This window comes from Microcebus murinus, chromosome 19 (assembly GCF_040939455.1).
Source record: "Microcebus murinus isolate Inina chromosome 19, M.murinus_Inina_mat1.0, whole genome shotgun sequence".
Classification (NCBI taxonomy): Eukaryota; Metazoa; Chordata; class Mammalia; order Primates; family Cheirogaleidae; genus Microcebus; species Microcebus murinus.
Window position 1 is genome coordinate 3,105,540 of NC_134122.1, and position 18,346 is coordinate 3,123,885.

General features: G+C 46.7%; 1 protein-coding gene across 1 annotated transcript in view; it reads right to left on the reverse strand.

Moving 5' to 3' along the window:
• The window catches only part of TRAP1 (TNF receptor associated protein 1), a 44,244-nt gene extending 29,182 nt beyond the window's left edge, over positions 1-15,062 (reverse strand). Inside the window, exon 1 of the mRNA XM_012743767.2 lies at positions 14,937-15,062. Within this exon, the coding sequence (XP_012599221.2) occupies positions 14,937-15,024 (88 nt within the window). The 5' untranslated portion in view covers positions 15,025-15,062. The remainder of the gene's footprint in view (positions 1-14,936) is intronic.
• Between the last annotated feature and the right edge of the window lie 3,284 nt (positions 15,063-18,346).

Below are 18,346 nucleotides of genomic sequence, written 5' to 3' on the forward strand. Positions count from 1 at the left end.
GGTCTCCCAGAGTGTTAGGATTACAGGCTTGAGCCACCGCGCCTGGCTAAAAAATGGTATTTGACTATATACTGTAAAACTAACTTCAAAGGACAGTACACAATTATTGTACTCGAGTTAGTAAATGTGCCCATCATATGGGTTAGCAAGTCTGAAGCTGCTTTGTGTATATACTAAGACCAAGCAAATACAGTGGCCAAAGAATGAAGCTCCTTGCTGGTGGAGAAAGGAGTTGCAAACAAGGGGGCTGGGCACACCCTATGGCGCCGCACTGAGAGGGAGGAACGGTGTGGCCACGTGACCTGCTGCACACGTACAGAACGGCCACAGAAACGACCATGGAGTGTGGATGTGAACACATGGGCGTGCACACATTTCCCAGCTCTGCCCACTGACAGGGCCAAGGAGTGACAAGACCCAGGAGCAACGAGTATTCTGAGGATACGGGGAGTGACCGTCCAAGAGCCATCCCAGCTTTAGTACCTGAAAGTCCCATGAAGTTCCCAGGGAACCTGAAAGTACCTGAAGTTCCCAGGGAACACCTGAGTGCTGGCAAACTGGGAAGGCTGGTCACTCTGCCCGGCAACCAGATCTTGGCTTGTGAATACCATTCTCCAACAAAAGGAACCAGAGCTCTTTGGAGAACACACAAAATGAGCCAGGAACACCCTGCAGTGCCAGAAAGTGACAAAGGACTCAGAAAGGACAGGGGTGTGTCAGGAGGACACAGGCTCCAACTCCAAGGGGCTCCAATGGCAGAATCCAGGACAATCTGAGCAACAAAATAAATAATAATAGTAATGGACTGTAAATTGTAACCCAGCAAATAAATATTAGCCCATACATAAATATGGGAGAAGCAGCACCTCTTTCTTATAGTAGAATTGCAATGAATGAAGGTATAAGGAATGATGGAAAATAGAAAAATTGCCATTGGGCAAACACCGCAGGAATGATTGTGACAGGTATAAATTCCTGATGGATGTTTACCAGAAACAGACTATTTGCATAATTTTAAAGTATCTCCCTCAGAATACTTACTGGGTTTTTTTTTTTTTTTTTTGAGACAGAGTCTCGCTTTGTTGTCCAGGCTAGAGTGAGTGCCGTGGCGTCAGACTAGCTCACAGCAACCTCAAACTCCTGGGCTCGAGTGATCCTTCTGCCTCAGCCTCCCGAGTAGCTGGGACTACAGGCATGCGCCACTATGCCCGGCTAATTTTTTTATATATATATCAGTTGGCCAATTAATTTCTTTCTATTTATAGTAGAGACGGGGTCTCGCTCTTGCTCAGGCTGGTTTTGAACTCCTGACCTTGAGCAATCCGCCCGCCTCGGCCTCCCAAGAGCTAGGATTACAGGCGTGAGCCACAGCGCCCGGCCTACTTACTGGTTTTAAAGAAAAAAAGCAGTAACTTTCCCACGAACAAAGAGGCAGGTGCACATTAAGCAACCAGTCGCCATGCAGCTCCTGACACACGGTGAGAGGAACAGCCCCCCTGCTGCCTTCCTGCCAAACTCGCTCCTCTACCTAATCACAAGGAAATGCCAAACCCAAACTGAGGAGCATCCTGTAAAATAACTGGCCAGTGCTCTTCAAAAGGGTCCTGGAAGACAAACACAGACTGAGGAGGGAGGAGACCTGACCACAGTGTTAACACCAGAGTAGACCTCTGGACTATTTCTGTGACATCTGTCAGTAAACAATTATTTCAAGATAAAAAGCAGTACTCTAAGGAATACTCTTACACACGTTCCACTTCATTTATGCACAAGCATACATCTAGAAGTGGAATTGCCAGGTCCAAGTTTACGTATTTTAAACTGTGGTAGATGCTAAATTACCCTCCACAGAGACTGTGTCGGCTCACGCTCCCACCAGCGACGAGCTAGAGAACGTGTCACCCCAAGACAGTGCTGTGACCAAACGCTTGGCTCCTTGCCTACTGGTCAGGTAAAACTTTCACTGTATTTTTATTTACATTTCTCTTATGATGTGCAAGATTGATCACTTTTCCATATTTTAAAATATTTATTTCCTTTCGCAAACAGACTATTGATATACTCTGATGATCTTTATTTTTTATTTTTTTTGAGACAGAGTCTCACTCTGTTGCCCGGGCTGGAGTGCCATGGCATCAGCCAAGCTCACAGCAACCTCAAACTCCTGGGCTCAAGCGATCCTTCTGCCTCAGCCTCCCAAGTAGCTGGGACTACAGGCATGTGCCACCATGCCCAGCTTATTTTTTCTATATACTTTTAGTTGGCCAATTAATTTCTATTTATAGTAGAGGCGGGTCTCGCTCTTGCTCAGGCTGATTTTGAACTCCTGACCTTGAGCGATCCTCTCGCCTCTGCCTCCCAGAGTGCTAGGATTATAAGTGTGAGCCACTGTGCCCGGCCTACTCCGATGATTTTTTTTACTACATTTTAAATATTTTTCTTATTGATTAGTTAGAGCTTTTTATATATTAAGGAAATAGTCTTTTGTTTTTTAAGGCCTTCCCTACTCCAGGATTAAACACCATTTCCCCATGTCTTATTTTTTCTAGTCCTTTTGGTTTTTTTTTTCCCATTTAATACTCAGAATACTTTTGAAAAGTTTTAATATATTGTTTATAATGGAAGTATACGTAATATCTCATACGTGGGAAAAGGGGAAAAAAAGTAATCCATATTTTCAACCAGGATTTTAAGACTTCTGCATCATGATTCCAAGATTACATTAATTGACAGCACTATTAAAAGCAGATTTGACCTCACTGAATGTTGTTCTACAATGACTGTCAGAATAAACCAATAGTGGAATAAATCTGTCTAAACCAGATACCAAATACACTATCTGCACAGTATCTCTCTCCATGTTTCCCCTACACACGAAAGGAAAAACCACAAACCTCAATGTCAAGCCTTAATGTTAAATTATCGGGTGGTTTGGGATCACACAAAATGGGAAGCACTGACAGTTTGAATGTGACCCCCCCACACTCTAGCAGTGCTCGGGCTGCTCCTCCAACCTGCAAAACACACCCCTTCTTTCCCTCGGAACTGCTCCAGGACCCACTTGAGGCCCTCTCTTCTAAGTGCCTTCCTGTCCCCTGTGGTTCACAATAATCTCTCCCTACCATGAATTCAAAGCACTTATTTCTATGCTGTTCTCTGTTGTTCATTTAAAACAGCAGTTATATGCCAGCTTACGGTATTTCTTTTTTGAGACAGAGTCTCACTTTGTTGCCCAGGCTAGAGTGAGTGCCGTGGCGTCAGCCTAGCTCACAGCAACCTCAAACTCCTGGGCTCAAGCGATCCTTCTGCCTCAGCCTCCCAAGTAGCTGGGACTACAGGCATGCGCCACCATGCCCGGCTAATTTTTTATATATATATCAGTTGGCCAATTAATTTCTTTCTATTTATAGTAGAGACGGGGTCTCGCTCTTGCTCAGGCTGGTTTTGAACTCCTGACCTTGAGCAATCCGCCCGCCTCAGCCTCCCAGAGAGCTAGGATTACAGGCGTGAGCCACCGCGCCCGGCGGTATTTCTTATACTATTAATTTTATTAATTCATAATTTATCTCACCCAGTTAGGGCAAAGACAAGCTTATATTTCTAGGTATCGAACTCTTTGAAGGCAAGAACATCCTTATTTCTTGGTAAGCCAAAGCATCCACTATAAAAGCAGCTTGTTTTACAAACATAAAACATTTCATAAATACAAACATCACTATTCTCATGCAGAAGCACAGACAGCCAACAGGTGGTGTCAGTGGTCCTGCAGGGTCATTTTAAACTAGCTCCCAGGAATTAAAAAGCAACTGCCTACAGGAGTCGGCCAATTAAGGCAAATGAGTAAAACCGCACTGGGTATGCTCTTTTGCTTTTTAAAAAATCACCCATCTTTCCTATAAATCAGTCACAGTTCTTACGGTGGTTTTGTTTCATAATGGTATCTTAAGTTATGCACTTTAGATATAGACATGCTTAGTATTTCCAGCTCTGAGAAATATGTTGATTATTTCTGGAATTATGTGTTCCAATCAGACAATCTGCAGTTTCACTGTGTGATGCAGAGAACTATTTCACATGTAGATTTAACTCTACCTCCTGGAGTGCTGCTTCCTGCAAGGCTGAGTTGTACTCTCCACACCAAACCTCCTACAGGTAACCACCACCAACCTGGGAACAACAAAGTAAGAGGCTGGAGAATCAGCAAAAGCAGGCAGATTCTGGAAGAGAGCAGACACTTGAAAGGAGGGAACAGCACAAAACGAGGGCCAGTTGCAATCATCTCAACAGAGCGGCTGAACAGGAGGAAATGTACACCATGTATACTTTCTCTGGCCCAAAGAACCAGAGGAGTGATTAGAAGGTGGAAAGTGAGGGGAAATCCCTGAAATGAAAGTCAGAGAAAGGGAGCCCAAGATTCTGCAAATAAATTTTCTCAGGACTGACCCCCTGAACCATGCACATATGGGGCTAAGTATAAAAAATTGAACTGTTGCCTAAGAGAAAGTGTTTGCAGTTTGAGTCCAGCCAAGTTAATATTCCATTTTAGTACAACAACTTTTCAGAGGAATATAACAAAGTCCAGAGACTCCACAAGATAGCATCCACAATGTCCAAGATGCAATAAAAAATTACTTGACAGGCCGGGCGCTGTGGCTCACGCCTGTAATCCTAGCTCTTGGGAGGCCGAGGCGGGCGGATTGCTCAAGGTCAGGAGTTCAAAACCAGCCTGAGCAAGAGCGAGACCCCGTCTCTACTATAAACAGAAAGAAATTAATTGGCCAACTGATATATATATATAAAAAATTAGCCGGGCATAGTGGCACATGCCTGTAGTCCCAGCTACTCGGGAGGCTGAGGCAGAAGGATCACTTGAGCCCAGGAGTTTGAGGTTGCTGTGAGCTAGGCTGACGCCACGGCACTCACTCTAGCCTGGACAACAAAGTGAGACTCTGTCTTAAAAAAAAAAAAAAAAAAAAAAAAAAAAAATTACTTGACATAAAGAGAAATGAAAAAATGTGACCCCCGCTCAAGAGAAGAGTCAATTAATGGAGACCAATCCCAAGAAGATCCAGATGTTGGAATCAAAAAGATAAATATTTTGGCTGGGCCTGGTGGCACACACCTGTCCCAGCTACTCGGGAGGCTGAGGCAGGAGGATCTTTTGAGCCCAGGAGTTTGAGGTTGCTATGAGCAAGGCTGACACCACGGCACTCTGGCCCAGGCAACAGAGTGAGACTCTGACTAAAAAAAAAAAAAAGCACAGGTCAGGCACAGTGGCTCATGCCTATAATCCTGGCACTTAGGGAGGCCAAGGCTGAAGGATCACTTGAGCCCAGAAGTTCAAGCTTGCAGTGACCTATAATCAGGCCACAGCACTCACTCTATCCTGAGCAACAAAGTGAGACTCTGTCAAGAAAGAAAAGAAAAGAAAAGAAAAGAAAAGAAAAGAAAAGAAAAGAAAAGAAAAGAAAAGAAAAGAAAAGAAAAGAAAAGAAAAGAAAAGAGAGAGAGAGAGAGAAAGAAAGAAAGAAAGAAAGAAAGAAAGAAAGAAAGAAAGAAAGAAAGAAAAGGAAAAGAAAAGAAAAGAAAAGAAAAGAAAAGAAAAGAAAAGAAAAGAAAAGAAAAGAAAAGAAAAGAAAAGAAAGCAAACAATGGAGAAAGTTAAAGCCAAAGTTGAGTCTTTTTTTTTGAGACAGAGTCTCACTTTGTTGCCTGGGCTAGAGTGAGTGCCAAGGCGTCAGCCTAGCTCACAGCAACCTCAAACTCCTGGGCTCATGCAATCCTCCTGCCTCAGCGTCCCGAGTAGCTGGGACTACAAGCATGCACCACCATGCCCGGCTAATTTTTTCTATATATTTTTAGTTGTCCAGCTAATTTCTTTCTATTTTTATTAGAGACGGGGTCTCGCTCTTGCTCAGGCTGGTTTCGAACTCCTGAGCTCAAACAATCCACCTGCCTCAGCCTCCCTGAGTGCCAGGATTACAGGCGTGAGCCACTGCGCCCAGCCTAAAATGGATTCTTTAAAAAAATGAACAAAATTGATAAACCTCTAGCTAGACCCATCAAGATGAAAAGTGAGAACACCAATTGCCAGTATCAGGAATGAAGGCAGGTTACCATTATAAATCCTACAGACATTGAAAGGATAATAACACATTATGAACATATTTTTGCCAAGGTATTTGACAACATAAACAAATCCCTTGAAAAAAATACGAAATTTATCCAAAGTGACAGAACATGAAAGAGAAAATCTGAATTGCTTTATATGTAATAAAGAAAGTCAACTGGCCAGGCGCAGTGGCTCACGCCTGTAATCCTAGCCTCTGCTTGGCCTCTGAGAGGCCAAGGCAGGCTGATTGCTCGAGGTCAGGAGTTCGAAACCAGCCTGAGCAAGAGTGAGACTCCGTCTCTACCATAAATAGAAAGAAATTAATTGGCCAACTAATTATATAGAAAAAATTAGCTGGGCATGGTGGCACATGCCTGTAGTCCCAGCTACTCGGGAGGCTGAGGCAGGAGGATCGCTTGAGCCCAGGAGTTTGAGGTTGCTGTGAGCTAGGCTGACACCACGGCACTCACTCTAGCCTGGGCAACAAAGCGAGACTCTGTCTCAAAAAAAAAAAAAAAAGAAAGAAAGAAAGCCAATTAAAAAAAATATTTGCATGAATAAAATTCTAGGCCCAGAATTTTTACTGAATTCTATCAAATATGTGAGAAAGAAGTAACACATATTTTCAGAAAATAAAAAAAGAGGAAATACTTGCACACAAGTTTTATAACAGCAGCATAACCCTAATATCAAAACCTGACAAACACATTACACATACACAATAAAAATAATAGACGAATATCCCTCACAAACATACATGGAAGTTCTTAATAAAATACCAGCACATCAAATCCAGCGGTATATTAAAATGATAATACATCATGACCAAGCAGAGGATGCAAGGTTGGTTTAACACTACATAATTGATTGGTATAATTTACTATACAAAACAATAAGAGCGAAAGAGATAGCACTATCGGGGCTCAGAATGAAAAAACCAACCATGAGTAGCGGCACTATGATCGCATCTATCAATAGCCACTGCACTCCAGCCTGGACAATTCAGCAAGGCCCTGCCAACAACTTAGTTTCAAGTTCTAAAGACTTAGAACTTTTTTTTTAAAAGACAAGGTCTCGCTCTTGGCTCACTGCAGCCTCGAACTCCTGGCCTCAAGTGATCTTCCTCCTGTCTCAGCCTCCCAAATAGCTGGGACTATAGGCTCACCCCATAATGTCCAGTTAAAGAACTTTTAATTTCAAAAGAAACAAGAAACTCAAATATTTATGTGAACTCTCCCAACTTTAAATGTTGTAATTAATTTTTTTAAATGTTTGTATCAAATAAAATTTGTTTATAGTCTAGAATTAGCCTATCGTGGCTGGCTTGCAACTCTCTTTTTTAACCTGGAAAATTATGCCCATGAGAAAGTCTGCCAGCAATAAGAGAAAAAGGGCAAAACTTCAAAACACAGGCTCATACTCCTGTTTGGTAGAAACTCATCAGGGAACAACTTTTATGACAAATGTAGATGATCTCTGTGACCTTGGGATAAACCAGAGGCTGGCAGAGCTCTTCAGCAAAGGGTCAGACAGTAAATAGTTTCAGATCTGTGGACCATGTGGTCTCTCCTGCACTACTCAACTCTGCCACTGTAGCAGGACAGCCACCGGAAACAACATGTGAAAGAACAGGCAAGTGTCCATGTCCCAAGAAAACTTTACTAACAAAGACAGGCAGGGAGGTGATTTGGTCTTAGCCTGCAGATCCCTGGGGTGAAACGTAAAAGAAAAGAATGATAAATGTGACTTCATTAAAACTAAGAACTTCCGTTCATTAAGAAAAAAAAAGGCACCACAATGAGAACAAAACGGTGAGGGTAAACTGCTCTCCGAAAAAGGAGATATATTTGCAACATGTATTACTGACAAAGGATTAACTGATAAAAGATGAAGACCCATAAATAATACATGCAAAAATACATAGTGAGAAAAAGCCAAGCAGTCCAGAAGAAAAAACCAGGGCAAAAGACATGAACAACATTTAAAAGAAAAGGAAACAAACAAATAAACCATGGGGAAAAGGCGGTCAACTTCATGAGTAGTTAATTAAAATCGCAAGCAAAACATCTTTCATAACCGTCACACTGACAAGCATTTTAAAAAGTCTGAAACCCAGGTGTCCGCGAGCACCGCGCAGCGGGCGTGCTCACACGTGGCAGGGAGGCGAGGACGTGGACCAGGCCCCACTTTGGAAAACAGTCGCTATTAGTAAATACGCATACTCAAAACCCAGCAGTTCCCTTCCGCGTCACACACCCCACAAAGCAGGATTTGTGCACAACAAAGTTCAGAGTCGCTGTGTTTACAAAAGCCCAAATGTCTGCCAACAAGAGAGCAAACACGTTGCCGTCTGCGAGTCCGCGCGATGGCACGCCGGAATGGCGGCATGGGCCGAGCTTACAGATACAACACTGCTTCCTCGAGCTGTACGTGTGTCGTATGCGTTTTCTGGTGCATATCCCATAATGAAACACACACAGACACCAGATGCCATTTAACACTCAGCAGACTCTAAAAGGTGAAAACGTCTGAGACCAGGCGCAAGGGTGTGGGGTCGAAGGGGACGCTCAGACTTAGCTGGGGGAGGAGAAAGCAGCTGACTCGTCTCAGGAGGCGATTGGGTCTGACTGCGCAGGCTGGAGCACATCAAACGATGCAGCAATTCACACAGGTATCTATCATAGCAGGGATTATACATAAAGGAATGCAGGTGCATGAAAACAAGGGAACACAGAAGGCAGTGAAAACTACGAGCTAAAGCACTGGCCAGGACAAAGCTAAGGAAACACAATGCTGGTGGCAAGTCCCAGCAGAATACACACCGTATCAACAAACTGTTTCTGTGTGTGTATTTATGTTTACACACACAGAGAGAAATGTAAAGAAAAGGAATGAAAACCAAGAAATTCAGGTCAGCAGCTACCTCTGGGAGGGGATGTGCCAGGGAAGGGGGCACGCGGCTGTGGGGGCGCCGACGGTTCTTATTTCTTAAACTGGGAACAGGTACATGGGAGTTCTCACTGTTCTCTTTAAAGCTGCACATACATGACGCATTTCACCCAAAGAAAGAGGAGGAAGAGAAAGGAGGCAGAGGAGGAGAGAAACTCAAGCTTCGTTCCCAGGTCGCTGTGAACCTGCTGTCAGATGCATACCCAGCCTGGCCTAGGCAGAGGGGCTCCTGCGGCCACCTCTGGGACAGATGGCCAGGCCTGGGCAGCTGGGCGGGGTGGCACTGGCCAAAGCGCCATGTGAAGTTGTGGCAGCAGGCTCAGGCTGCGGGAGTCCAGGAGCAGGTGGCAGCCCAAGAGCCAATCTGACAACTGGGCTCTGAAAAGCCGCTGGGCACAGGGTGCTGTCCCTGAGAGGGGCAGGCACCCACAGCAGGCCTCTAGTCCTGCAGGGACTGACATAAGGAGGTCACCAAGGTAGGCTGGGTTACCAGGTGGGATCTCAGGAACACAGCGTGGATTCACAATTGGTGAATCAAAGCTCAAGAGCAGAGGCGGACAGGAAGCTGGCTGACTGCAATGCGGTACCACAGGGGACCGGCCCCCTTCACCCACCGGGAGTGGTGTGTACACCAGGTGGTGCTGGCCCCCAGGGACCAGGTGAGGGCAGCCCAGCACCGCTGATGTAAGGCCCCCGAGTCTGCATTTCGCTCCAATTCAAACCACGGTTACTGCACTAGCTCAGATGAAGGGAGAGATGCCAAAAGAACAGTCCAGTAGTACTTGCAGGGGCAACTTTCAGAGAGTAACTCTGGGGCCCCTGTGGGGACCTGCTCAGGGCAGTGCAAAATGGCCTGAGCCCATTGGAAGGTGACCCATATCGGGCAAGACTGCAAATGCATTTGCCCTCTAATCTAGCATTCCTATTCGGGGACTTCATTCTATCAATACACCTGCACGTGTATGTAAAGACCTTCTATTTTGTTAATGATGTTGTATTGTCTTCTGCTATTTATTTTGGCTATCTCAAAATTTATTCTTTATATTCTAATCACATTTCTTAATTATATGGCTGCTAAATAATGGCCATTATTTTAAAACCCATGACTCAGCTACACCTGCTTTCAATTCACCTGATCTATGGGAACTCACCTGGTTAAAAAGCAGGTAGCAATGATGCCACCCAAGTAGACACTGGGTCTCCAGGCTACAGCTTTTATGGTAATTCCTAGCTTTAGCAGAAATAACCAGCCAAACCATAAATAAACCTTCTGAAATCCACAGGGAGGTCCCTGTGAATAAGCAAAAACAGCTTCCTAGCAAGAGGCAATTCTTCCATAGGACTGAGCAGGATGGTGCTTACAAAAAGTTCTAGCTGGCTGTATTTGAGGGCACCAGAAATGCAATCTAAGAACATTCTCCAGCTTTGAACCTAGAGCATTTCATTTGAATGTGAACCGAATACATTTTCCTTCACTTTAAAGACTTTTGTCAGTATTTTAAGACAAGCAAGCATCACTGGCCTCGGTAATGGTCTTTTATGGAACCCACCTTTGTCACATGGTATTTAACTGACATTTTGAGGGGAGTGAGAAATGTTTATTTTCTTACCCTGTTTTCTCATCAACTTGACATTCCCTGCTCCTTCAAGCTGCACTCCTCCTCTTCTTGCCAAGCGGTAGCAGAACACTTGGAGATTTCTCTTTCAGCTTAGCTCTGGCCAACTACTCAGCCGGTAACTAACAAGGTCTTTGCTAATCTGCTACACTGGGGCTGATTGGCCTCTTCAGATAGCTCAGCCCCCTGGGTCCTACCCAAGCCGAAGGCCTACCTGGTACATCCTGGGTAGCTGGGCCATGCCTCCCTCCTCGGCCTTCATCCAAGTCCCAGCACCACGGTTGACACAGATGGCAAAGGCGTCCAGGATGCTAAACCTATACTGCCATGTCACCTTAGCAATATAAAAAGCTGTTTCACAGAGCAGAATCTGACCAGCAAGCACTATCCCCTCCCTCTTAAATAGGGCAGCCTGGAAACACCAGACTGCCCTATTCACCACCTGCCTGGAAACCACCAGACTGCCCAGACTCACCAGACTGCCCAGACTCACCACCAGCCTGGAAACACAAGAATTTCTGCTAAGGCTGCAGCACAAGAGGTGTAGAAATTAAATAGCATGGGCTCCACACAAAGGGAGAACAGAGGAAGGAAGCAAAATAAGTCCATAGAATACAGTACTAACTGGCAGGCTGGGGCCAGGCAGCTGCTGCCCTCAGGAGCCGGGTCCAGGAGAAGTTCCTTTGGGAAGAGGAAACAAACCTACTGATGCTTGAGCCCTACGCCACCCAGGAGGCCAGCTCTTCCAGCCTTCCGTTGCTCGCAGCCCATCGTTACAACTCTCTTTTCCAGCAACGTCTCCAGCTTACAGAGAACGAAGAGGCCCAAGCCATTAACTCCAACATCAACCAGTCCTACTGTGCCAGTCATGTTCTAGCAACTTCAGCCACAAGCAACTGGCATGATCAGGAGACTGGGCTGGGCAGCTTTGGTGTGTGGCAGTTACCTGGCCACAAAAAATGACCAACCCACTGCCCTACCTGCCTCAGTCTGCTATTGATTCTTCCAGGTCACATCTCGCCTTTGGGAGGAGCCTCATTAGTCTACTAGCAAATCCGCACTTCCCACACGTGCTGGGGCACTGGCAAAAAGGTTTGATAGCAGTTCACGTTTTTATTAACATTACATTTTCCAGGTAACCTATGGCCTGCCATCCCTACTCCCTACAATGAAGAACATTTACCAGGGGAGAGAATTACCTGGTTGGGATTCTGTTGTTTGTAATACTGGTGGTTCCCAATTACCACCAATTTAAGATTCACCATAGGAACAAAAAGCAAACTGATACGACTGCTATAAGAACGGTATGAGAAGGCCGGGCGCGGTGGCTCACGCCTGTAATCCTAGCACTTTGGGAGGCCGAGGCGGGCGGATTGCTCAAGGTCAGGAGTTCGAAACCAGCCTGAGCGAGACCCCGTCTCTACCAAAAATAGAAATAAATTAATTGGCCAACTAAAAATATATATACAAAAAATTAGCCGGGCATGGTGGCGCATGCCTGTAGTCCCAGCTACTCGGGAGGCTGAGGCAGTAGGATCGCTGAGCCCCGGAGATTGAGGTTGCTGTGAGCCAGGCTGACGCCACGGCACTCACTCTAGCCTGGGCAACAAAGTGAGACTCTGTCTCAAAAAAAAAAAAAAAAAAAAAAAAAAAAGAACGGTATGAGAAGACAACAGAGCAATAGCATTGCTTTCTGAAGGAAAATTATTTTAACTTGGAATGCGATACCCAGCCAAACTACTACACAAGGGCAAAATAAAAATCTTTTTAGCCGGGCGCGGTGGCTCACGCCTGTAATCCTAGCTCTCTGGGAGGCCGAGGCGGGTGGATTGCTCAAGGTCAGGTGTTCGAAACCAGCCTGAGCAAGAGCAAGACCCCGTCTCTACTATAAATAGAAAGAAATTAATTGGCCAACTAATATATATAGAAAAAATTAGCCGGGCATGGTGGCACATGCCTGTAGTCCCAGCTACTCGGGAGGCTGAGGCAGGAGGATCGCTTGAGCCCAGGAGTTTGAGGTTGCTGTGAGCTAGGCTGACACCATGGCACTCACTCTAGCCTGGGCAACAAAGTGAGACTCTGTCTCAAAAAAAAAAAAAAAAAAAAATCTTTTTAGATACAATGGGCTTAGAAACTGTACAACCCACAGACTTTTTCTGTAAAACTAACACAAAGGTATACTCTGGTAAAACAAAATAAATACAAAAAAGGAAAATGTGGCCCAAAAGCTACAATAATAAAGCAGTAAAGCTTACAGTTGTCTTATCAGTGAATAAATGTTATTTTTAAAAACCAGGGTTGCCGGGCGTGGTGGCTCACGCTTGTAATCCTAGCACTCTGGGAGGCCGAGGCAGGCGGATTGCTCAAGGTCAGGAGTTCAAAACCAGCCTGAGCGAGACCCCGTCTCTACTATAAAAATAGAAAGAAATCAATTGGCCAACTAATATATATATATAAAAAATTAGCCGGGCATGGTGGCTCGTGCCTGTAGTCCCAGCAACTCGGGAGGCTGAGGCAGCAGGATTGCTTGAGCCCAGGAGTTTGAGGTTGCTGTGAGCTAGGCTGACGCCACGGCACTCACTCTAGCCTAGGCAAGAAAGCGAGACTCTGTCTCAAAAAAAAAAAAAAAAAAAAAACCAGGGTTAAAGACTACAACAAAATTAAAAACTCAGGTAACAAAAAAAAGGTACAAAAGAGGCCGGAAAAGGTGGCTCACTCCTGTTAATACTAACACTCTGGGAGGCTGAGGCAGGAGGATTACTTGAGGTCAGAAGTTCAAGACCAGCCTGTAAGAGCGAGACCCCGTCTTTACCAAAAATAGAAAAAAATCAGTTGGGTGTGGTGGCGTGCACCTATAGTCCCAGGTGCTCAGGAACCTGAGGCAGGAGGATCGATAGAGCCCAGGAGTTTGAGGTTGCAATGAGCTAGGATGATGCCTTTGCACTCTACCCAAGGAGACAGAGTAAAACTGTCTCTAAAAAAAAAAAAAAAGTATAAAAGATATGAAGAGGGTATATAAAAGGCCATTAAACAAGTGAAAACATTCTTACTCCTAGTATCACAAATGAAAATTAAACAAAGTATCTTTTACAGACAAATGGTTTTGAGAAATCATAATATTTAGTGTTGAAGAAGATACCATGGAATAGACAGGCTTGATGCCTATTAATGGGAATATAAATTGATATAATTAAAAAGGCTTGAAAAAGCCTATCAGCTGACATTTCAAAAATGCACAGGCTCTGAAACAATTCTAAAACTCTAATTCTGTAAATCTAAAGAAATACCACACGTGTGCACAAAGATTCCAAGTACTCGCCCATTCTATACAGCATTGTAATAAAAATAAAATCCCACAATAACCTTTAGTGTGTCCACTAATAAGACAATGTTAAGCAAATGGTATCTTCATAATATAGAATACTGTGTAGCCACTGGAAAGCCCCTGGACACGTGTACAAGGACGCGAAAAGACGCGTAAGGAATGCTGGAAGCGCTAAAATAAAATTCTGTAGCACAATGCGTATATGGTTTAACCTTTTTTACGCAAAAATGGTAATAATGTATATTTATATTCGTATGTGTGTAACTGAGCGTGCTGAGCCCGGAAGGAACACCAAGATGTTCACTGATGTTATTTCCGAGTGGGGAGCGGGAAAGCACAGGTTAAGGTGATTTTCTCCTTAAGGAAAAAACAACAAACATTTATTGAAGTAACAACCCATTCCAGGCCCTGGGGCTGCAGCGGGCAACCACCCAGAGTCCACCGGCTCCCTGAGGGCTCGGTGACCATAGCTGGTTTTGTTCACTGTCGCGTCCCCACAATCTGAACCCGTGCTGGCTCAGGCGTGCGTCCAATAAACGAACGGACAAATAAACGGTTTATGCATCACTTAGGGGGCGAGGAGGAATAAAAGCACAACCTGGGGGCTCCCACGCCAGTTCCCCAAAGCACATGCACCCTACCGACTCCAGGCGCCTGCTCTCGGCGGGGCTTAAGCGCCGGGAGGCACGAGCCCGCAGTCCCTCCGCGCCGTCCCCGCGAACTCCCAGACCGTGGCCCGAAGCCGGCCTCCGTCAGGGCGCCGCGGAGTCACGCGGCCAGAAGAGTCCGGCCGGGGCCGACGAGGAGTGGGCGAAACGAAACGCACCTGCCCGGCGCACGCCTGTGAGGCAGGTGCCGCCGCCGCAGCCTCGCGCCCTTACCCCGTCTCCGCGGCCCGCCCCGCCCACTGCCCGTTCGGCCCCGCCGCCCTCACCTCCCGGGGCGGCCGCCAACACCGGCGCCTGCAGCGGAGACCGCAGGCGGCGTCCCCACAGCAGAAGCGCCCGCAGCTCGCGCGCCATGTCGTCCTTCCCGAGCGCCGCGCGCAGCCACGCGGGAGGGGCGGGGCCGCGGGGCCAGGCCGGAGGGGCGGGGCCGGCGGGCGGGCCTTCCGCGGGCGCGGCACGGTGACGTCACGGAGCGCGCCGGGCTACCTCGCTGTTGCCTGAACGGGCGCGTGGGCAGGACCGGCCCCGCGCGCGGATGGTCGGGCCTGGGGGCGGGACCTCGGTGACCTTGGGTCGCGTTGTCAAGGGCGACGGCCAGTGCTTGCAGAGCCAGGGGAGGTGGTCCCCGTGACCTGGGACCACGGTGGCCAGCAGCGACTCTGTGCATCCCTAGAATGGGGCGGACGTCAGTACCCACGCGAGGGGGTGGAAGGCGGCGCTCGGGAAGAAGCAGTGGACATTCTGCGGTCTTTATAAATCCCGGCCCGCTGGCTAAGCCGCTGCCAGTCTCTTGCAAACTAAGGCAAGCCTAAAAGCTAAAAGGAAAGAGAAAGGGAAGTCCAGGCTTGACCAAACGCGAACTCAGTAACCCACAACACAAACGCGAAACTGGGCTTATTCGTTTATAGCGATTCTCTTGCTCTGCTGGAGATGAGTCTAGTTGACTCTCTAGCATTTGCTCCAATCCCGGCTGCTCCTTCATCATGCAGATTTCCCGGCACCTCCTCTGTCCCGGAGGGGGCCCAGACGGCCCCATTTGGACAGGTTCCCAGATGATTCTGAGGCACTGGAGAGTCGCTGCCACGATCAAATAATTGTACAAGAATTACCTGAACTTGTGACAGGTGCTGCAAAGAGGCACAGGAGCCCAGAGAGTGTCCATCAGTGGGGCTTGGACAGGGTTGGGAGAGGGCGTGTCAAGAAATGTTTCCAGGTGGAAATGTCAAGGATGACCCCCAAATTCCCGGCTTAAGCAACTGAGAAAGGGAATGGAAAAAATAGTTGGCAGATTTGGATGGAGGAGCAGGAGTCCTCTCACCTGGACGACATCGGCAGCCTCCTAAGTGGCCCCCTGCTTCCACTCTTGCCAGCCCCCATTGTGCACAGCACCCAGATCATACTCCCTCACTCCCAGTCCTCCAATGGTCTCCCCTGACACACACTTGGGAGCAATTCTAAACTCCTGCCTCCCTCAGGCCCTGCATAACCAACACTTGCCTCTGTTCCCCTCACCATACCCAGGCAGAGCCCTATCCCGATGTGAGGGGAATCAAGGGGTCTCAGCTTCACATTTCATTCATTTTTCACCCTATTCAGGAAATAATCTCTTTTATAAGAGCTGACACATTGGCAATATATCTGGTTTTATTTCAACAAGGGGAAGAAATATTTGGCAAAGGGACAGAAACCTGGGCTTCAATTAGGGATGAGGAGGCTGCTGCTGAGACAAGCAGGACCCAGGCTCTGTGGGGAGGCAAACCCACCAAGTTCCAGACAAACCAGAGCCTTCTGTCCTCTCTTGGCTTGTAGCCTTCAGAGACATACCTTCAGCCTCAGCCTCACATCTTTGTGGCACTGGGTCCTCTGTGGGTCCAGAGAACTGTGTCTTTTTAAGGTACCTAGGGATCCAAACCATATCTTGAGGGGGCCACATGCAGATGTCAGCCCCTGTGTAGACAAGGAATCTGGAAGGAGGAAAGAAGGAACACAGGCAGACATACAGGAGTTGAATTAGTGGAGAATGACTGGTGATTGCTTGGGTAGGACAGACAGAGAAGTGGAGGGAGAGGGTAGACCCTCCCAAGTACCCTGAACACTATTGTGGCCAGTATGAGGCTTCCCATTCCTTCTCCAGAAGTCACTGTCTTCTGCTGCGGTGAACTGAGGGCTGTGAATAATACCCATTGCATTGTTCACAACAGTCAACATGGAAGCAACTCAAGTCTCCATGGTCAGATGAGTGGCTAAACAAAATGTGATCCATCCATACAGTGGAATATTATTCACCCATAGAAAGGAATGAGGCACTGACACATGCTACAGCATGGATGAATCTGGAAAACATTATACTAAGTGAAGGCAGACAGACACAAAAAGCCACATATTGTGTGATTCCATTTACATGGAATACCCAAAATAGGCAAATCCATAGAGAGGGAATGGATTAGTGATTTCCAGGGGCTGGGGGTGGGGGATTGGAGAGTGACTGCTAATGGGCTTAGGCTTTGCCTTTAGGGTGTTGAAAAAATTCTGGAGCTAAATATAAGTGGTGGTTGCACAACAATGTGAATGTACTTAACACTACTGACCTGTACACTTAAAAATGCTTAAGATGGTAAATTGTCTTTCACCACAATTTTTTCTTTTCTTTTTTTTTTTTTTTGAGACAGAGTCTCACTCTGTCACCCAGGCTAGAGTGCCACGGCATTAGCTTAGCTCACAGCAACCTCAAACTCCTGGGCTTAAGGATCCTTTTGCCTCAGCTTCTCAAGTAGCTGGGACTACAGATGCAAGCCACCATGTCCAGCTAATTTTTGGTTTCTACTTTTAGTTGTGCAGCTAATTATTTTCTACTTTTAGTAGAGACAGGGTCTCACTCTTGCTCAGGCTGATCTTGAACTCCTGAGCTCAAACGATCCTCCTGCCTCAGCCTCCCAGAGTGCTAGGATTACAAGCATGAGCCATAGCGCTCTTTTGCAGGACTTTGACATCAACTCAGCATGGGTTGGGATTCAGAAATCTAGTATTTTGCTGAGTCCTCCTTCCCACCCCAGCTGTAGCTTTGAGTTTATTTTGCTGATTTTGACATTGTTTCTCAGGATGTTTGATGAATGTCAATCTCCTGCCAGCTTCAGAGACCTGCCCAGGGCAGCACTTGCAGAGTGGCAGTCCAGGCCTCTCTGAGGGCACCATGGCCACCCAATGGCTGGCCACCCAATGGCTGGGTGGCCCTTGGCAATTCCTACAGTGGCCTGTGCTCCTTGCAGGGAGGGAGCAGGATGCAGCCACCCCTGCCAGCCCCCAGCCTCCTGGTCCAGGAGGATAAACTAAGACAGGGCTGACTCAGGCATCCTTGAAATCTCACTGTTTTGAGAAGCTCTGGCTCTCCGGAGGCAGCAACCTCTCCCCTGCATTTACTCCTGGAAACTTCCATCCAGGAACGTGGCTTGGGAAAGCAGCTTTTATGGCATCTTTTGAAAGGTACCTCCTGGGCTGGCAGAGTTCAGATCACAGTTGTTTCCCTGCTTGTAGATGAGGTCACTATAGGCACAGAATAAAAAATGTTCACCAACTCTCAAGTCTGTTGCTTATGATGAGTGAAGACAAGTAAGAATTAGTTTGGTCTGAGGCTGGAGAGTCAAAAGCAACTAGTTCTCTTTGTGGGGTAGGGGAGAGC